Source organism: Sceloporus occidentalis, unplaced genomic scaffold (genome assembly GCF_023333645.1).
Source record: "Sceloporus occidentalis isolate IW3139 unplaced genomic scaffold, rSceOcc1.0.p SCAF_14, whole genome shotgun sequence".
NCBI lineage: Eukaryota > Metazoa > Chordata > Lepidosauria > Squamata > Phrynosomatidae > Sceloporus > Sceloporus occidentalis.
In genome coordinates, this window is record NW_028316994.1 from 11,443,608 (window position 1) to 11,464,081 (window position 20,474).

Sequence of the window (20,474 nt, forward strand, 5' to 3'; positions counted from 1 at the left end):
GAAAGGAGTGGAACTCACTTACACAAGCATCATTTCCCAATCCATAGTCATCCTGCAATCTTTTGGTATATGGTAATAGGATGGAAAGGCTCCTCGTGTGACCAGATTGGATGTACATACAAGCCAGAAGTAATCTAAATTATTCTTCATGATAAATACTATCAGGCCAGATCACCATGGCATCAAACTACCGGTATGTAAAAAGAATGCCCATAAAGTCAATAGAGAAACCAAGAAAAAGGAAGTCAACTTCACTGGATTAGACTTGGGACTGGGAGCCATCTACCCAACCATGAATGGGGAAATGAGAGAAAGCATAAATGAAGGCAAAACTTCAATTCCTCCTCAAATTCAAACTTTCCCAGGAGAAAAAAGGCTTTATTTTAAGCCAGTGCCACGTGACGCAAAGCAGTGGTTTTCACACTGTGTCCACAAAAGCCTGAGATTTTGCAAACAGATATTCTGATTGTGAACTCCTTGCCTGTCTTGCCTGTGTAATACTATGTCCCGAGTTCTCTTCTTAATCCCAAATAGTTAATCTCACTTAATCAGTTGGATTAACTGACATGTCAACCCTTCATTCAATGCATCTACTCTAGATGGGCTAAATAAAAGATGAAAGCCTGTAACTCCTGATGACAGGTCTCATAGTTCCCATTTGGTATTCACTGCTGAGCTATGGTGGGAACAGTTAAGTTGTAACACCTTTGAGACCAACTGTGTGAAAGAAGTTGCAGCAAAAGCTTTCATTTACTTCCTCAGACGCATCTACAAAAGCTTTTGCCACAACTCCTTTTGCACAGTTAGGCCTCCAAGGTGTTACAACTTAACTGTTCCCATCATAGCTCAGCAGTGAATACCAAATGGGAACTATGAGACCTTTCATGGCTTAAACCCAGGCTATTTGACGGATTTGATCTCCGCATATGAGCTCATTCAAGTCCTATGATCTTCTAGAGAGGTCTTCAGCCATACCACCTTTACAAATAATTTTGATGGACACTTGAGACAAGGTCTTCTTAGTGGCTGCCCCTAGGCTTTGGATCCCCCTCCCTAGGGAGGCTAGAATGGTCTTCTCCTCCCATAAAAAGGCAAAGACCCTATTGAAAGGTTGCAGGATCCTGGAAGACAAACAGAGACACAGGAAAGGACCATGAAACTAAATAAAAGAATTCAGAGACGTGTGAAAATCTCGCTGTGCCTCATGCTGAACTCTTTGAGTCACCCTCTGGCCCTTGTATAAAGCTATTAAAAATCTTTCCTGGAAGCTCTAGGGCCTGTTACAGACAGCCAAAATAAAGCTGCTTCGAGTCACAGTGGAGGTATGGTGTTTCAATGATGCATGCGTCCTAAGAGTCCAGAAGCCGCACCAAAGCCACGCTCCAGTTCAGTGTGTCCCTTGTTGCTGTTGTTGTGTGCCCTCAAGTCATTTCTGATTTTGACAACCCTATCATTGGGTTTGCCATTGCCAATTTCCGACGCTGAGAGAATGTGACTTGCCCAAGATCACCCATTTGAGTTTCTACGGCCAAGCAGGGATGTGAACCCTGGTCTTCCATGTCACAGTCCAATGCTCTAACCACTACACCACACTGACTCTCCAGTATGTCCTACCTTCTAACAAAAAACACACCTTTGAATATATATTTATTGTTGTGCACCTTCAAACTACTCCTGACTTATGGTGACCCTAAAGCAAATCTATCATGGTTTTTTGTGGCAAGATTTGCTCAGAGGGGTTTTTGCTGTGTAGCTTCTTCTAAGGTTGAGAGAGTGTGACTTGCCCAAGGTCATCCAGTGGGTGTCCATGACAGGGCAGGTAATCGAACCCTGATCTCCAGAGTCATAGTCCAACACTCAAACCATTACATCATGCTGGCTCTCTCAGAAATGATAGAGGTTGCTAATATTCCATGAGGAAAAGATGAGATATTTGGAGATATTCTCTCCATACCTTATGGGTAAGAGCCAGTGTGGGGTAGCAGTGTCAGAGTTGGCCCCTGTGAGACCAGGGTTCGAATCCTCACTCAGCCCTGGAAATGCATTGGTTGACTCTGGGCAAGTCACACATTCAGAATAAGAGGAAGGCAATAGGAAACCCCCCACAGAGCTAATCTTGGCATGATAGGATAGTCAAAAATACCCTGGGGTACAAGGAGTTTCCCAGGAGGGGATTTCTCCTGTGTGAGCAATGCGCATTTGAATAGCTCACAACTCTGTGACAGACATGCAGAGGTTTAAATGGAAATTTTCTTAAATGGGTCCATTCTTCTTCAGATGGTGGCAGATGATATCATCTGAAGCCACAATGAAGATTGCATATTTTAGTAACCACCTTTGTATTTGGTACCTACAGACTTCCTTCCAGCTTTTCAGTTTTTTGTTTTTAAAGTATTTAACACTTATTTTTAATCCCTACAATGAGGTTTCAACTCTTTCTTATACCTCAGGGTGGCTTTAGGTTCTACAACATGTCCTATCATATACTGTCAGGCAGCAGGTCTTCATTTGTGTGTGTTTGGCTCTGATTCTTCTGCATTTTATTATGTTTGTGTTCTTGTTGTGCGCCAGCAAGTTCACCTCCCACTAATGGCAACTCTAAGGTGAACCTATTATTGGGTTTTCTTGGAAAGTTTCTTCAGAGGGGGATTGCTATTGCCATCCTCTGAGGCTGAGAAAGTGTGACCTACTCAAGGTCACACAGTGGGTTTACATGGCAAAGCAGGAATTTGAACCATGGTGTCCAGAGAAACAGCCCAACTATCTTATTATTTTCATGGGAAAGGAAACAGGGACCTTCTGGCCCTCTGGATGTTGTTGGATTGCAACTCCCATGAGCCCTGGCTTAGTAGTAATGGGGGAATAATGAGGATAGTAGTCTGAAAGCATCTGGAAGGATGCTTACTGCTCACCACAAAGTAAATTACATCATCATCATCATCCATTTATTTCCTGTCATCTCTTAAAGGTTCGAGAGGCATTACACCTGGAGAAATCTATTTTAGGATGCACTGAATGAATACAGCATTACACCTAGAGAAATCTATTTTAGGAAGCACTGGGGGGAAAAACCAACAAATGAATAAATACAAATATATGTAAACATAGAAGCCTTGCAAGAGGTTAAAGTTATATGAAACAGATGGGTGGAATTTAATCACCTCAAACAGGAATGACAACATTTGCTCTATTCAGAAGGACCTAGCCAACAACTGGACTAACCTTGGAAAAATTACTTGTCTAGACCACTATGTCCAGATCATGACCAAGGATAGTTTTATAGCCCGCAATGGAAGCCAGTGTGGCTTAGTGGTTTGAGTATTGGACTATGGCTCTGGACATTTGTTTTTCAGCTCAATCATGAAATCCACTGGTTAACATGGGCACGTCACACTTTCTCAGCCTCAGGGGAAGGCAATGGCAAACCTCTTCTGAACAAATCTTGCCAAGAAAACCCCCTGATAAGTTCACCTTAGGTCAGCCATACATTGGAAATGACTTGAAGATACACAATAACAAAGCCCCAGCTATACAGGGTCATGAAAGTTTAAATACAATCAATTTTCTCCCTGATCAGAGAGAGAATGATTAGAAATAAGAGCAGAAGAAGCTTCTTCTCCAGACATTCAGCTGTAGGTTCCAAATCACTTGTTATTGTTGTGTATCTTCAAGTTGTTTCCAGCTTATGGTGACCCTAAGGCAAACCACCTAGCATGGGGATGTGGGGGCAAGATTTGTTCAGACGAGGTTTGTGTTTACCTTCTTCTGAGGCTGAGAGAGTATGACTTGCCCAAGGACACCCAGTGGGTTTCCAAGGCTGAGTGGGGATTCGAACCCTGGTCTCCAGAGTTGTGGTCTGACACTCAAACTACTACCCCACACTGGCTCTGCATGCTCATATACATCCCTGCAAAGTTACACAGGATCCAGGCACAAACTAAGCTGAGTTTCCTGTAAATAGATGAACACACCCTTCTGTGCAAAGGCTCACTTTCGATTTCTGCTAACAGAGTTTAATCTGAGCCAGGATTTATTGCACTCATTTAGATAACCAGGCGAAACAGGAGTGTCACAGAATCATCTGAGTTAGATGAGATACCAAGGATCATCTAGTTCAATTCTGCACCTGTGCAGGGATGGAAAACTACAACATCCATGACAGATAGCCCTCCAAGCTCTGGTTAAAAACCTTCAATGAAGGAGAGCTTGCCACCTTTTGAAGAAGCCCATTTCAAAGTTGAACCTAGCATTGGGTCTACCTAAACTTTCCTGTTGGCTAATGCATCAGTTTGCTCTTCTTCAGGTTAAACATACTCAACCTTTCCTCTCAATGATTGGTTACCAGGCCTTTTACCATCTTGGTCCCCTTGTCTGGAGATGTTCCAGTTTGTTAATATAGCCTGCCAAGCATATCCACGGTTTTTTTATCCCCAGATACAACCATCCACAGCTTGAAAATATTAAAAATAAATATAAAGTCCAAGAAGCAAACCCTGATTTTGCCATTTTATATAAGGGAAACCATTTTATTATGCAATTGTATTTAATGGGACTTGAGCAACTATTGATATCCACAAGGGGTCCTGGAACCAAACCCCAGGGGAGACCAAGGGCCCACTGTATCCTTTTTAATTGTAGTGCCAAAACTGGACACAGTACTCCAGGTGAAGTCTTACCAAAGCAGATTGAGTGGTGCTATTTATTCACTTGAAGTATAAAGCCTTCTCCAACCAGTCATGAGGTTTTCTTGGCAAAATCTGTCCAGAGGAGGTTTGCCATTGCCTTACTCAGAGGCTGAGAGTATGTGGCTTGCCTAAGATCGCCCACTGGGTTTTCATGGCCGAGCCAAGACACAAACCCTAGACTCCAGAGTCACCATCCAGTGTTCAAACCACTATACCATGCTGCCTCTCCATATATTAATTAGTAATACCAAATTTACTGCAATAAAATGGTACCATTTTATTATTGCCATTTTATTATTACACATTTTTATGTTGAACCAAGAGTCGGGACATTTTTACTGACTCTGACTCCACAGCCTATTATCATTATCATTATTATTAGCTGGAGTGGAAACAAGTTTTCCCACCAGCCATGTATTGCTATGAGCTATTTCTACTACATCTCAAGTATGCTATGACAGCTTGATCTTCAATGGACAAGGCTCAATAGCTCTACAAAGACTTTGATGGAGATGAAATTAGCTTTAAAAAATACAGATGGGCACAGTTGCCTGCATTTTGGGATTTTCCTTCAGATGTTGCCACAAATTTGTCATAAGGAAGGTCTGCATTTCAAAATTTATCTCTGCTGGGAAGTGAGAGAAGACGACAACTTCTTCCTCCAAAGTGCTCATTTTTAAAAAAAAATCTTGCAATTTCAGAGAACAACGGGGTGGGGTTTTAAAAAATAATGCCACACACACTCTCACACACACACCCTTGTGTGGACTCAAGGGGTACAGTGTACTTCCTCGTGGTGTTGTTGCTGTGTGCCTTCAAGTCATTTCAAACTTATGGAGACCCCATCATGAGGTTTTCTTGGCCAGATTTGTTCAGAGGAGTTTGCCATTGCCATCCTGTGAGGCTGAGAGAGTGTGACTTGCCCAGGGTCACCCAGCGGGTATCCTAGTCCTCAATGTTTTTTTCAGCCAAGGTTGAGGCAAAGCTGATTTGAATCGAGACTGTTTACCAAAAGCCACAGCACTTGAGCTGACTCATAGGTTTCGTAAAGTAATAGCAAAACTTTTTTTTAATGTCACATGCCACTCGAGAAACCGAAAAATTATCTGCAGTCCAGTTGCACACACAGACAGTTTCACAAGCCTTTGTAAGTGGGAAAGCAGCAGCAATGGGAAGAAACAAATAGAGTTGCCGGAGTTAAAAATGGAGATGCCTCCTATTAAACACCCTTTAATAGTTGTGTAAAATGGGTTTTTCAGCAGGTGTTGTTACCTGGGTGTCAAAATTCCCTTTTCTGCACACCTTTAATTGGACAGGAGCCTTTTTGTTTTCAGTTTGGCAATCTTTAAAAAACCTTATCAGTTTCTTTCTTTCTTTCTTTCCTTCCTTCCTTCCTTCCTTCCTTCCTTCCTTCCTCTCTCTCACATACTCATAATTAATGCAAAAATTGTTGGCATGTTTTTCATGTTGTTGTGTGCCTTCAAGTCATTTCTGATTTATGGCGACCCTAAGGCAAACTTATGGGATTTTCTTGGTAAGATTTTTTGAGAGAAGTTTTGCCATTGCCTTCCTCTGAGGCTGAGAGTATGTGACTTGCACAAATTCACCCAGTGGGTTTCATGGCTGAGCTGGGAATCGAACCCTGGTCTCCAAAGTAATATCTACTCCTGCAGCCAAATGAAACATCGAAGAAGAAAACACTGTACCATTTCTAAAGCTAGGAAAAGGCACTTGCTCTGAACTCTCTAAACCCTACTGGCATTGCAGTAAAAAAAAGGGAGATTTTCAATACTGCCATAACATTCATTAACAAAAGCAGCAGCAATAAATCATTTTATTGTACCCCTGTCTTGCTAAGGACAAACTGTTTTCCCAGTGGAAGTTTTACAAGAACAACATGAGAGTGGAAGGAAGCAAATGCCAAGGGTATGAATGTATAACCTCTCTCATTTGGCTGGAAAAAAGGAAAAATGCCATGCGTATTAAAACAAAACAAAAAAATTCAGGGGGGCATTGGGGGCCTCAAAAAAGAGCCCAGGGGGAACACATAAGGGGTAGGAGGCCCTATCCAATTTCGCCAACAATCAGGAATTCTGGGAGCTGAAATCCAAAACATCTGGAGGACCAAAGTTTGGGAACCACTGCCCTAAAGCAGTTTTCTTGGCAAATTGCTTCAGAGGGGATTTGCCATTGCCATCCTCTAAAGCTGAGAGAGTGTGACCTACGCAAAGTCTCCCAGTGGGTTTACATAGCCAAGATGGGATTCGAATCCTGGTCTCCAAAGTCATGGTCCAACGTTCAAACAACTACACTACACCTTAATTATATGCATGGTTTAATCGTCTTTTTGGTAAATTTTCTTATTGATAGGTACACCCGCATTGAAGAAATAATGCAGTATGACACCACTTTAATTGCCACGGCTCCATTCCACAGAATCCTGGGATTTGTAGTTTGGCGAAGCACCAGCATGCTTTGGCAGAAAAGGGTAAAGACCTTGTAAAGGTTTTAGACTCCCTAGGTCCCAGTGTTGGGAAGATGGTGGGCTATTAAAACTATTAAGAATTAAAGAATGCAACTTTCCCATGAATTTCAATAAAGTTTCTTTTCAAATCCATCAGTCTAAGCTTTGGCTTGCTCACCTGTATGTGTGTTGTGTGCCTTCAAGTCTTCCTAGTTTTCTTTTTAACAGAAAAGAGGACATGCATTTGTATAGCATCTGCATATGCTAATCTCTAGACTTAGATGCAAACTGAGCCTTCATTACTGTAATTTAAATAGAAAAAAAATACATCTCACAACAACACAACAGGAGATTAAATAGTTTAAATGCAAACAACCATTTAGATAAAGTAAGTAGTTGAACCAATGCAAATTAACTGTCTCTAGGCTGCTCTGGGAACCTTCATGGTTGAAGAGCAGGGTGTGAATTGTTGTTGTATGCCTTCAAGTCCTTTCCATAGTTGGGTACCCTAAGGCAAACCTATCATGGGGTTTTCATGTCAAGATGTCTTCAAAGGAAGTTTGTCATTGCCTTCCTCTGAGGTTGAGGGCATGTGGCTTGTGGCTTTCATGGCTGAGCAAGTAATCGAATCATGGTCTCCAGAGTCATAGACACTCAAGCCACTACACACAAACCATGCTAGCTTTCCTTGTTCACTTACCATGCGTAACATCTCCAGGAGATCTCACCCCAGGCACACTCTCAGGTTAATGTGTGACTACTAGTGGCTCCCGGCCGTGACCCATCCACTATTTGGCACATACAAAATGCCAAGTTCGGACACTCTGCTCTGCTCTGCAGGGTCATTCACCCCTTTTGAGATGGACACTCGGAGTGACAGCAAAGCAAAAAAGCATTAAACATCACAAATCTCGCACTCTTTAAATATCTCAAGGGCTATCACGGAGAAGAAGGAGAAGGTTGGTTCTCTGGTTGAGCAGGTCTAATGGTTTTGAAGGGTCGATTTCGACTGAACATTATAAGTAATATCTTGATGGTAAGAGAGATTTGGCAATGAAACCAACTGCCTAAGGAGGTGGTAGGGTCTCTTTCTCAGGACATCTTCAAAAAACAAAAAGAGGATGGTCAACTACCTGCTGGGGATGCACAGTGATTCCCAAACTTTGCTCCTCCAGGTATTTGGGCTTCAACTCCCAGAAGCTCCAGCTACTTTGGGCAACAGTCAGGAATTCTGGGAATCCAAAAACCCTGGAGAACCAAAGTGCTTCTGGGAACCACTGAAAAGTTCCCGCATTGAGCGTGGAGTTGGATTCTATGGCCTATGAGGCTGGTCCCTTTGAGTTCTGTGATTCTATGTGTCTATTTGGAAAGTGCTTCAGTAACTTTCTAGTAAAATAAACAACAACAACAGGTCCACAGGGTGGGAGGTTAGGAGAGACAACCACACATACCATCCATGTTGATTTCCTAGAGCATAATGAGTGTGCCATGTAAAGCCACTGGTTGATCATGGGTAAGTCACACTCTCTCAGTTTCAGAGGATGGCAATGGCAAACCTCCTCTGAAAAACTCTTGTCAAGGAAACTCCATGATAGGTTTGCCTTAGAGTCGCCTTAAGTCAGAAACAACTTGAAGACACACAACAACAACAACGAGAATGGTGTAGTGGTTTGAGTGTTGGATTACAACTCTGGAGACCAGGGTCTGATTCCCCACTCAGCCATGAAACCCACTGGGTAACCTTGGGAAAGTCACACTCTCTCATCTTCAAGGGAAGTCAATGGCAAACCTCCACTAAACAAATCTTGCCAAGGTAACCCCATGATAGTTTTGCCTCTGAGAGGCCATAAGATGGAAACAACTCAAAGGCAGACAGCAACAGCAAATGGTCAAGCATGGTGTAGTGGTTAGAGTGTTGGACTATGACTTTGGAGACCAGGGTTTGAATCCTTGCTCAACCATGGAAATCCACTGGGTCACCTTAGGCAAGTCACACTTTCTCAGCCTCACAGGGAAGCAGTGGCAAAAGCCCTTCTGAACAAACCTTGCCAAGAAAGCCCGGTGATAAGTTTCACATTAGAGTTGCCATAAGTCGAAAACAACTTGAAGGCACCCAACAACAATCCCTAGTTGGGAATGAAACTAAAAATGTATTCCAATGATATACCAAGAACTGGCAATAGAAAACAGGGACTGTCCCTGAGTTTATGAGCAACAAAGACCTGTGCCCCAGCTGGTTATAAGAAGATGCCTGAGGGCAATGGAGTAAAAAGAGATTATGGGTTCAGACGGAGGGCATCAAGAAAAACAGGGTCAGAGAACGAACAAACAAAAATTGCAAAAAGTACAGTAAGGTTTTCATGCCAGGAATTCAAGACCGGGTGCCTGCTGGCTTTGCATCTTGAACTTCAACTTGGGGCGGGGAAGAAGTTGCATCAGGGTGTCTGGCTCCTGTATTTGCTCACCCATGTAATGGAGGGGTGTGTGGGCCGAGAAAAAACATCATTGGATGGCAGCCTGTGGGCAGGACTGTGATGCAACTCTGGAAAGAAACAGTGCCACTGCAGAGAAATCAATTGCAGAGATAGAGACGGAAAGGGAAGAGAGTGTGCAGAAAAGATCCACCTGCTGCAAGGAACAAGGAGATCCTGTTCACATGCATATAGACAGCAACAAGGGGTGACAATTTTGGGTGCCTGAAAAAAGCCTCTTGCCGACAACAGCAAGGTGCAAGGCCGCCCTGATGAGTCACGAGTTCCGATTCCAAACCTTACAGGAAGGAACGAGAATGTGGCAAAAATGTTCCTGTTTGAACAGGGCTGGCCTCCAACGCCAGGTCTCTGCGTCAGCACTTGTCCAATGCCAACTCCAATAGGACAAAAAACAAAACAAAACAACAACATACACACAACCATTGTCACTCTTCTGGCCTTTTTAAGTGGCTTCCAGAGATATCTGGGAACAAAATGCAAAAAATTAAATCAGTCCTTGTAAAAGGCTAGAAAATGGCAAGCTGAGTGGCAAGTAATAGCCAGCCTGTTACCTTGTAATTGCGAATTCAGATGAATTTGCACTTACAAGGGAACAGGCTGGCTATTACTTTCCACCCAACTTGCCATTTTCTAGCCTTTTACAAAGACTATCAAAATCCTTAGCAATTTTGTTCCCAGATATTAAATCTGGCACTTCATCCGGCCAACAGGATTGCAGCCAAGATCGAGGCCACTGAAGCCAAAGCAAGGAGCTGTGAGCTCAGATGAACTCTCCAAATATGCAGAAGGTACCTTCTTTAACAGAACAAAAGAAATTATTATTATTTGTTTTGGATTTATTTCCTTTTTCTTGGGTTGCACTCAGTTTAACGTTTCTTTTGTACTGGATGCTACAAATGTCTCAAGCGGTAGTTTCTTTCCTATTGTCTCTGGCATTTATCAATCATCTGGTTTCTCTTGCTGTATTAGTTTTTCTTGTGTAAATTCCTTCAGAGGGTTTTATGCAATCAAGGAAATGGCAAAACCTCCTCTGAACAAGAAAATCCCATGACAGGGTCACCTTAGGGTGGCCATAGGTCAGAAATGACCTGAAGGCACACAACAACAATTTTAGTATATATGAAATCCAGTCACACATTAATAAATGCCATTATGTGGCATAATGGTTTGAGTGTTAGACTACGGAGATGAGGATTCAGTTCCTTGCTTGGCCATGAAACCCACTGGGTGACCTTGGACAAGAAGTCACACTCTCTCAGCCTCAGGAGAAGGCAATGGCAAATCTTCTTTGAACAACTCTTGCCAAGAAAACTCTATGATAGGTTCACAATGCTTACATGATAACAAAGAAGGACACCATTTTTTTAGGAGTGTGTCACAGGGAAGGACTGAAAGAACAAAATGATCCATATACCGAAGCCAAATTCTTTTAAACTAAAACCAGTGCGCTTTCTGTAACCACTTCCCTTCACTGTTGTAAAATTATCACTTTTCAAACAATCTCCATCTTTGCTACCAATACAGACTTATGCATTTTCTACACTTTTCATTTGCATCCACAACAGCCCTGCAAGGAAGACTACTGAAGAACCCTAACTTGTGCCTCACAACCGCCCTGAAGAAATAACCCAGACTGATTGTGGCATCAAGTGGCATTGAGCCAGGGCAGTAAAATGGAGTGAAACTGGACTTTTTCTGCAGTGCAGATGCTGCCATAGTGAAGGTCAACCAATTGGCTTTTAATTCTGGATCTTTTAGAACTCAGATTCAGCCACAAATGTCTTTGCTTCACTAGCCCTCTGTGACAAAAGGACACAAACCCCTGACCATGGATCAAAACCAACACACCCAGGAAACTGAAATCCTCAACTCCTGTTTTCCTACCTCTCAACAATTTCTCCTTTAGCTTACTAAGGGGTCCAAAGGTTTGCAGAAATAGAAAATGGGTGTCTTACTTATTGACTGTGGCCAACTGGGTAGAAAAACCATCCTTTTCACATACATTTGTGAGTAGTAAAACCTCATCCCTCATTGAACAGTTCAAAGACAGTAACCTTCATATGGTCAGCTTTTTATGGGAAAGAGTCTAACGCTTTACATAAAGAGAAAACTTCCCTTAAAATAACTAATAAACCACTATAACACCTCCTGTATCAAAAAAATTGTTTTGTTCCAATGTAAATACATTATCTTGTATTTACTGCACTGGTTGTTTCTAAAAGTATTGCAAGTTTCCAGATCTTACAAGACTCCTCTTCAAAAATACTGATTCCTTGTTTTTCCATGGAATGGAATCCTGGCTTGTTGCTCCCATTTAAAAGCCAGGGACATCAATCTGCATTTGTTCTAGACTTACAAATCCTGGTTTCTTTTGGATCTCAAGTTCAGACAATCTGCTAAACAAAACTCTTTTCAGTTTGTTTAGTAGTTCATGACAACAGTATGGCTAAAGTGGGAAGGAACAGGATGCATGTACTAGCAGCCAAGTTACTTCCAGTAAGCCAGGATGATCTGGCTTCAAACTTATATTAATATGTATGTCCATTCACAAGTAAACCTGGAAAAGAACTAAACTCAGAAGAGTTCAATGAGACTTATTCCCTGGTGTGCATGAGTTTTCAGGCTTAGGCACATTTGAACATTCAATTGTGTTGGACTATAACTCCCAAAATCTCCCAGTATTGTCTGTGCTGAGGAGGGCTGATGGCAATTGAGGGGCAAAACATCTGGACAGCCAAATGTTCCCCTCTTCATTCTTCATTTTTCTTTGAATCAAGGGGACTAATTACTCTTATCCCATCAAATAAAAATAAAGAATGGGAGTTGTAGTCCAACACATTTGAATACTAACCAGGCCTGACTCTGTTGGGCTTCAAAAATCAGACAGGATCTGATGCCTTCAGATACTGCCAGAAAAATGTGTCTGTCTTTATATGGATCCACCTCATATGTCAATGAGCCATTTTTAAGTACGAAGTGGATGAGATACAAGCTTGTACTAGGAGAGGATGATGGGACACGAAGTAATGGAAGAAAGGTGGGACTAATATATTTACATCCAGATTTGCATATATTTAGGGTACAACCAGACTATGATTATAGCAATTTTGTACCATTTTAACTGCCATGCTTTCATCCTGTGGACTCCTCGGATCTATGGTTTGGTGATGTACTTAGAATTCTCTGCTAGAGAGGGTCAATAGAAATTCCCATAAACTACAGTTCCCAAGGTAGTCTCAGAAGAGAAGGGTTAAGTATTAAATCAAGGAATCTAGAGAGCTGTAGTTTAGAGAACCATTCTAGCAGAAAATTTTAATTGCCTAAACAAACTACAAATCCCAGGATTCCAGAGGCTGGAGCCAGGACACACTGCTGTAACTGTGCAGAAACATCATTAGTCCTTTATACTGAAACTCAACTTGCTGTAACGAAACCCAGCGATTCGACAGCAGTACAACCAGGAAAAAGAAGTAAGCCAAGTTGCATAACAGCTAAAGATTGCAATACTTGGAAATTTCACTGTGCCTTTTACATTGCTGGCAACCAGCAAAACTGTGTAGTAACACTACATTGATTTGTTAGTAATGATTTGCTATTACAGTACTAGTAAACTTTCAACCATACCTGGCTACCCAAAGCCGCTGGTTGCCTATAATTCAAGCACAAGCCATCCACATTTGTTTCTGGGCCCTATTAAAACCCATCATCCACCTGTCCACCCACCAGTCAAACCAGAAGGCAAAGCTTGGGAAAATTCAAATTTTGGCCATGGTAGCTGTGGATTCTGGGAGTTGTCAAATGAGCCATTGCCATGGTGCACTGTTTTGAGTGTTGGACTATGATTCTAGAGACCAGGGTTCAACTCTCAGCTCTGCCATGACCTTGGGTAAGTCACACACTCTCAGCTTCATGGGGAAGGCAGTGGCAAACCTCCTCTGAACAAATCTTGCCAAGCAAACCTCATGACAGTTTCACCTTAGGGTCGCCCTGAGTCAGAAATGATTTGTAGGCACACAGTTGTTGAGCAAGCATGGTGTAATGGTTTGAGTGTTGGAGTATGATTCTGGAGACCAGGGTTTGAATCCACACTTAACCATGGAAATCCAGACTATGAGACAAGGCACCTTTCAATAGACAGACAGGAAAAGGAGTCTGAAACTTTTGACATCGGTGAGTCATTAGGAAAAATGAGGTAAGAGTATATTTGACTCACAAGCTGTCTGACATCTAAGGCTCTTCTTTGTTAAATGCAACTGTAGCCCTATTTTCAACATGCCACAACATCCATAAACGCACTTCCTATCCAGACAACCTGCAGTTCTTCACCAAGACTCAGTTCCCTTCCCTTCAATTGAACAGAAGGGAGCGGGGAAAGTTGCGCATTCACTTCTCATACTGATAAGCAACAGCTTTAGATAGGACTGTTGAGAGGAACCGGAATGTTGAATTCGAACCAGGAGCCTACTTACCCAAATAGGCTATCTTGAGACAGTCATTATCCCTCAGCTGTGTAGCCTACCTCACAAGGTTGTTGTGAAAATGGTCGACTTTCCATGGATTTTTTTATCCATGGACTCAAGCATCCACAGCTTGAAAATATTCAGAAATATATGAATTCCAAAAAGCAAAGGTTGATTTTCCATTTTATACAAGGGACATCATTTTGTTATACCATTGTATTTAATGGGACTTGAGCATCCACAGATTTTGGTATCCATGGCGGGGGTCCTGGAACCAAACCCCAGCAGATACTAAGGAATCTATCTATAAATGTATCTGTCAATCATCTATCTGTCTGATCTATATATTTTGTCTATCTATCTTCCAAAAAGCAAACCTTGGTTTTGCCAATTTATATAAGGGGCACCCTTTTACTATGCCACTGTATTTAATAGGATTTTGAGCATCCATGGATTTTGTTATCCAAGGGGAGTCCTGTAACCAAACCTTAGCGGAAACCAAGGGGCGACTGTAAATGGGTGAATGGAGAGGAGGTCAATGGAGTCAACCTGAGCTGTTCACGGAAAGGGCAGGAACCATTGTGATATTTTGATTTTGTGTGTGCGCCTGTGTCTGTGTGCGATACACTCAGGAGACCTGGAACCTATATAAGCATCCTCATTAAAATGAGCTTTAAGATCTGCAAGAGGGGGCTATACACTCCTCCCGCCACATTCGCGGCTTTGACTTTTGCGGATTTGATTATTCATGATTTTATTAATCTGTTCTCTCTAGGAATCTCTAAGTCCTTCAGAGCACCTCCATGGTCAACTTTAACCAAAGGTCACACTGAAGGACTTAGAGATTCCTGGAGAGAACATATTAATTAGGCATCTGTAGCTCCTCCAGCGCAATTCAATGTCTGGTAGATATTGACCACAGAGTTGCACTGGAGGACCTAGAGCTTCCTAGAGAGGTGTTCTCTCATGTAGAAACATAGCGTTTTTGTTATTTACGGTTTCTCCATATTAACGGGGGTCCTGTGATTTGCAGCTTTCAGGGAGCCATCCTCCCTCAACCCTTCCCAGGCCACAGTAAAGGGAAAGGATGGATAAGTAGAGGGTGAAGAAGAGCGCCAGTGGACCTTACAGGGTTGTTGTAAGGGACTGCAGTGAGAAAGTAAACCTAGGGTGCATCTGTTGTTGTTGTTGTTGTTGTGTGCCTTCAAGTCAACTTATGGTGACTCTAATGGGGTTTTCTTGGAAAGATTTGTTCAGAAATGCTCCGAGGCTGAGAGAGTGTGACTTGCCCAAGGTCACCCAATGGGTTCTTATGGCTGAGCCGGGATTCAGACTTTGGTCCAGAGCCCTAGTCCAGCGCATGACGTTGGCTCCCAGGGAAATTATTAATATTATTATTATTACTTTATTATTTTATTTTCTTATATCCTGCTTTTCTCCCAATATATTATAATTAATAATAATAAATAATAAACAATAAATAAATAAGAATATATAATATTATTACGATTATTAGATAATTCCATAGTTATAGTTATAACGATAATTATAATTATAGCAGGTTATTTCTGCAGTGCGGATGCAGACGCTGATATGAAACGCTGCCATAATTATTCTGAGCAGATTATTGTTTAATTTATATGTATATATATATATATATATATGTGTGTGTGTGTGTGTGTATATATATATATATATATATATATATTAAAGGTAGGCCACTAATAAAAGCGATGAAAAAGTGAGATCCCATCTTGGATTTCTCTCTTTTTTTGGTGGGGAGGGAGAGCAACAATTGATCAAAACTGATCACAACAGATCACGGTTGATCACAGTTAGGTCACAGTTGATCAGAACAGATCACAATGGCTCACAATTGATCACACTAGATCACAGTTGATCACAACAGAACACAATGGGACACTGTTGATTATACTAGATCAGTTGATCATACTGGATCACAATTGATCATACTAGATCACAGTTGGTCATAACGGAGCACAATGGGACACAGCTGATCACAAGTGATCACATTTGACCACGTGCTGGCAAATCCTCCCTGGAAAATCCCCCCCAAAGGGCCTATTATTTATAGATATAGATATATATTCGCTGGGCTGCTGACCTTTCCTCTCGGGGGCCGTCCATGTCGGATTCCTCGCTGAGTCTCTGCTCCTCGCCGGCTCCCTTCCTCTCGACTGATCCGCTTCTCGCCAGCAGCAGCAGCAGCAGCAGCAGCAGCCCTTTTCTTTCTTTCCTTTTTTTATTACCGGCCTCCACAAGAAAGAATTGTGTCGTCACAGTCTCCGCCGGCCAATAGGAGGCTTCCCTCAGCCGGCAACAAAGGTTGCCCTGGAGACGCTAAGGGTTCTGTCGTCATCGCCGGCTTCTGGACCGCTAAGGCCCCGCCCACCCCATGCAGCCCCGGACGTTCTGCCACCGACGCCCCCTAGTGGCCACTGCTGGGAGGCAGGAGGAATCCGCACGTCCTCCTCGGGTCACGTGGGAGGCGGGAAGAAGTAGGGGACAGAGAGAGAGAGAGAGAGAGAGAGAGAGAGAGGAGGACTCAGGCGCCTCAGTGATTGATGGATGTAGGATAGGCCCCTCAGAAACCTCTGCCTCAGGCAGGAGGCTGCAGGCATATATATATATATATATATACATACACACACACACACACACACTATGTGTAAAATACTATATATATATATATATATATATATATATATATAATATTATAATTGTTATTTACTGTAATTATAAAATATATATTTTACATATATATGTGTGTGTGTGTGTGTGTGTGTGTGTGTATATATATATATATATATATATATATATATATATCTCTGGCAAACCCCCTCTGAAGAAACTTGCCAAAAAAAACCCCCAGATAGGTTGACTTGAAGGCACACAACAACAACAAATATAACCATGATTATAACAATTGGTATCAAGGAAGGGTATATAATATAATCAGGATAGTTTAATATTACAGTCGGCCCTTCTTATGCACGGATTTTTTATACACGGATTCAAGCATACACGGTTTGAAAATGTTCCAAAAAAGTTTAAATTTACCTTGATTTTCCATTTTTTATAAGGGACACCATTTTGCTACGTCATTATATTTAATGGGACTTGAGCATACACGGATTTTGTTATACACGGGGGATCTTGGAACCAAACCCCAGCAGATAACAAGGGTCCATTGTATAATATAACCATGGCTATAACCATTGAAACCCACTGGGTCATCTTGGGCAAGACACATGCTCTCAGCCTCAGGGAAGGCAAAAGCAAACCTCCTGTGCACAAATCTTGCCAAGAAAACCCCATTATAGGTTTGCCTTAGGGTTGCCATAGGTATAGGTTGCATATGACTTGAAGGCACATAGCAATGACAACAAATAACCATTGATAGCAAAGCAGGATGCGTAATATAATTCAGGACAGAATAGTATAATATAACCATGGCTATAACAATAGATAGCAAAGCAGGATACGTAATATAATATAGGACAAGACAGTATAACATAACCATGGCTATTTCTTGAGTATTCCTTGCCTAAGGAAACCTTATGAAGTTCATGCAATTGTCATACGCTGATAGGCAGCTTGGATCGGAGGCATGTACACACACCCGCCCCCAGATTTCTAAAGAAAACAATTCAGCTTTTTCATTCTTCAGCTGTTGTGACTCACGCTTTTTCTTTCTCTGGTGTATCTCGATCTCCTTCTGTTTCCTTCCTTTTTTTATTATGAGAAAACACCTATTTTTGGTACAGCTAGAGATACGAGAAAAGTCATAACAATTCTAGTACTGTAAGTTTTAAAATCATGGCTTTATCAAATACAAATGATTTGAACAGAGCTAAACAACGTTTATCATCACCTTCATCTTTTTCCCATGCTAATTTCTTCCCTGATTCCATTACATCTTATGACATGCAAATTTTCCATTACTTAACAATCTTCCCCTTGTATTTTGTTTAAATTTACTGCCAAAAAACCCAGGGAAGTTTCCAGGCTGAGCATTCCTGGGACTAAAAAAAGACACTCTCTGTGTCCTCATATAATTTTTATATGGAAAAGCAAAAGGCATCCACAGATAGTCTGGTGCAGGGTAAACCCACTAAATGGGATATAGTTTAATTATGATTAAGCTAAGACGTATTGATTTCAATAGGTCTACTCTAAGTATGGCTAAATCTGACTCCAGTCCAAAATGTTTTCATCCATAAGTGACAAATTGCTGTTCAAACTTCATAATGTTGATTGTTTTCTAGTAGAAATTGTCTCATTGGTGCATACTTTCCAACTTTGTAAACTCAAAATGCATTTCTGTTTTGTATCTGATGAATATCTTTTGTTACCTATCATCATATAGAGTTGGCCTTCCATATCCATGGATTCAACTATCTATTCATGGCCTAAAAATATTCCGCAAGGTTCAATTTCCTGCTCAGCCACAAAAACCCACTGGGCGACCTTGGGCAAGTCACATGCTCTCAGCCTCAGGGAAAGGTAATGGCAAATCTCTGAACAAATCATGGGAAGAAAACCCCATGATGGTCACCCTAAGTCAGAAATGAGTTGAAGGCACACAACAACAATTCACACCTTGCTCTTCAACCACAAAGGCTCCTAGAGCATCTTAGAGATAGTTAACTTGCATTGGTTTACTATTTAAATTATCTAAATGGTTGTTTACATTTAAACCATTTAAGTTCTTGTTGTGTTGTTGTGAAATGTATTGTTTTTTTCTATTTAAATTACAGTAAAAACTTCTCAGATTGCATCTAAACAATATGCAAATGCTATGCACATTCATGTCCTCCTTCATGTTAAGAGGAAAATAGGACTTGGAAGGGCAGCTATGAAGGAACCACACAAGATCCTGAAGCATAATTCATTGAATACTAAAGTTAGGATTGTCCATGCTATCATATTTCCCATTTCGATGTACGGTTGTGAAAGCTGGACAGTGAAGAAAACTGATAGGAAGAAAATTAACTCATTTTAAAGGTATTGAAATGTAGTGTTGGAGTGGATTTCTGTGGCTACCACAGACTGCTAAAAGACCACCAATAAGTTAGTTCTTGAGCAAATCAAGCATGAATTCTCCCTACATGCCAAGATGACTAAACTGAAACTGTCATACTTTGGCCATATCATGAGAAGACATGACGCACTAGAAATCACAATAATGCTTGGTAAGACAAGAAGGCATTAGGAAGAGAGGGAGACCACATTTCAGATGAACAGACTCAATTAAAGAAGTCATGGCCCTGAGTCTGCAAGACCTGCACAGGGTTGTTGATGACAGAGTGACTTGGAGGTCTCTCATTCATTTATGGTTGCGTGTCTTCGTTTCCAACTTATGGCGACCTAAGGCAAACCTGTCATGGGTTTCTCTTGGCAAGATTTGTTCAGAGGAGGTTTTACATGCCTTTCCCCTGCGGCTGAGAGTGTGTGACTTACCTAAGGTCACCCAGTGGGTTTCATAGCCAAGCTTGGAATCGAATCTTGGTCTCCAGAATTGCAGTCCAAAACTCAAACAACGAGGTTGCCATGAGTCAAAATCAACTTGGGGCAGTTAATAACAAATATACAGTTGGCCCTCCTTATCCATGGATTTGTTTTATCCACAGATTCAATTATCTACAGCAGGGGTCGGCAATCTACACCCTGCAGGCCGGATCCGGCCCGGCGAGGCCTTGGGACCGGCCCCAGCCCGGTCCTGCCGCCGATTGCCGCCCCCACCGCAGCTTCCGCACCGCTGCGGGCGCCATTTTGAGTTTGGCCCCCCAGTTGTCTGAGGGACAGCAACCCGGCCCTTGATTTTGCCTTTTTACATATGGGACACCATTTCACTATGCCATTGTATCTAATGGGACTTGAGCATCCACAGATTTTGGTATCCATAGGGGGTCCTGGAACCAAAACCTAGCACATACCAAAAGCCCACTGTATTCTCTGTTTGACAACATACAAGGGGCTACCTTCCTAGCAGCACCTGAGATCTGATTCTGTTCACAATTTAAACTTATCCTCAGATTACCACTGCAGGGATACTCTGAAAATTAAAACGAGAGCTAGACCCAGCCACAGGCTCCTACTTGAAATGCAAGGCAAGAGTGGAAAAATACCATACATAAAGGCAGGCCCAGGACAGGAATTTGTGGTATCATCTGCTAGGATGCCAGGGCCCAGGCAGCTGCCCAAAAACGTCAGGTGTGGTGCCAGCCTTGGTGCCAGCCTTGGAGGAGGCAACCCACATAATGTATGTTTGCCTCTCTCATCTAAAGCTTAGACATATATTCCGGGAAGCAAATTAATTCAAAAGGATCACCAATGCCAACAACAAGGC

General features: G+C 41.9%; 1 protein-coding gene across 2 annotated transcripts in view; it reads right to left on the minus strand.

The window, feature by feature from the left end:
* PNP (purine nucleoside phosphorylase) overlaps nt 1–16,331 on the minus strand; it is a 28,210-nt gene extending 11,879 nt beyond the window's left edge. Inside the window, exon 1 of one of the 2 annotated variants that reach the window (XM_089480108.1) lies at nt 16,227–16,331. In XM_089480108.1, coding sequence (XP_089336234.1) covers nt 16,227–16,249 — 23 coding nt within the window. In that variant the 5' untranslated portion in view covers nt 16,250–16,331. Of the gene's footprint in view, nt 1–7,327; nt 7,439–16,226 lie in introns of those variants that run through there. The other variant, XM_089480107.1, reaches the window with a different exon arrangement.
* Between the last annotated feature and the right edge of the window lie 4,143 nt (nt 16,332–20,474).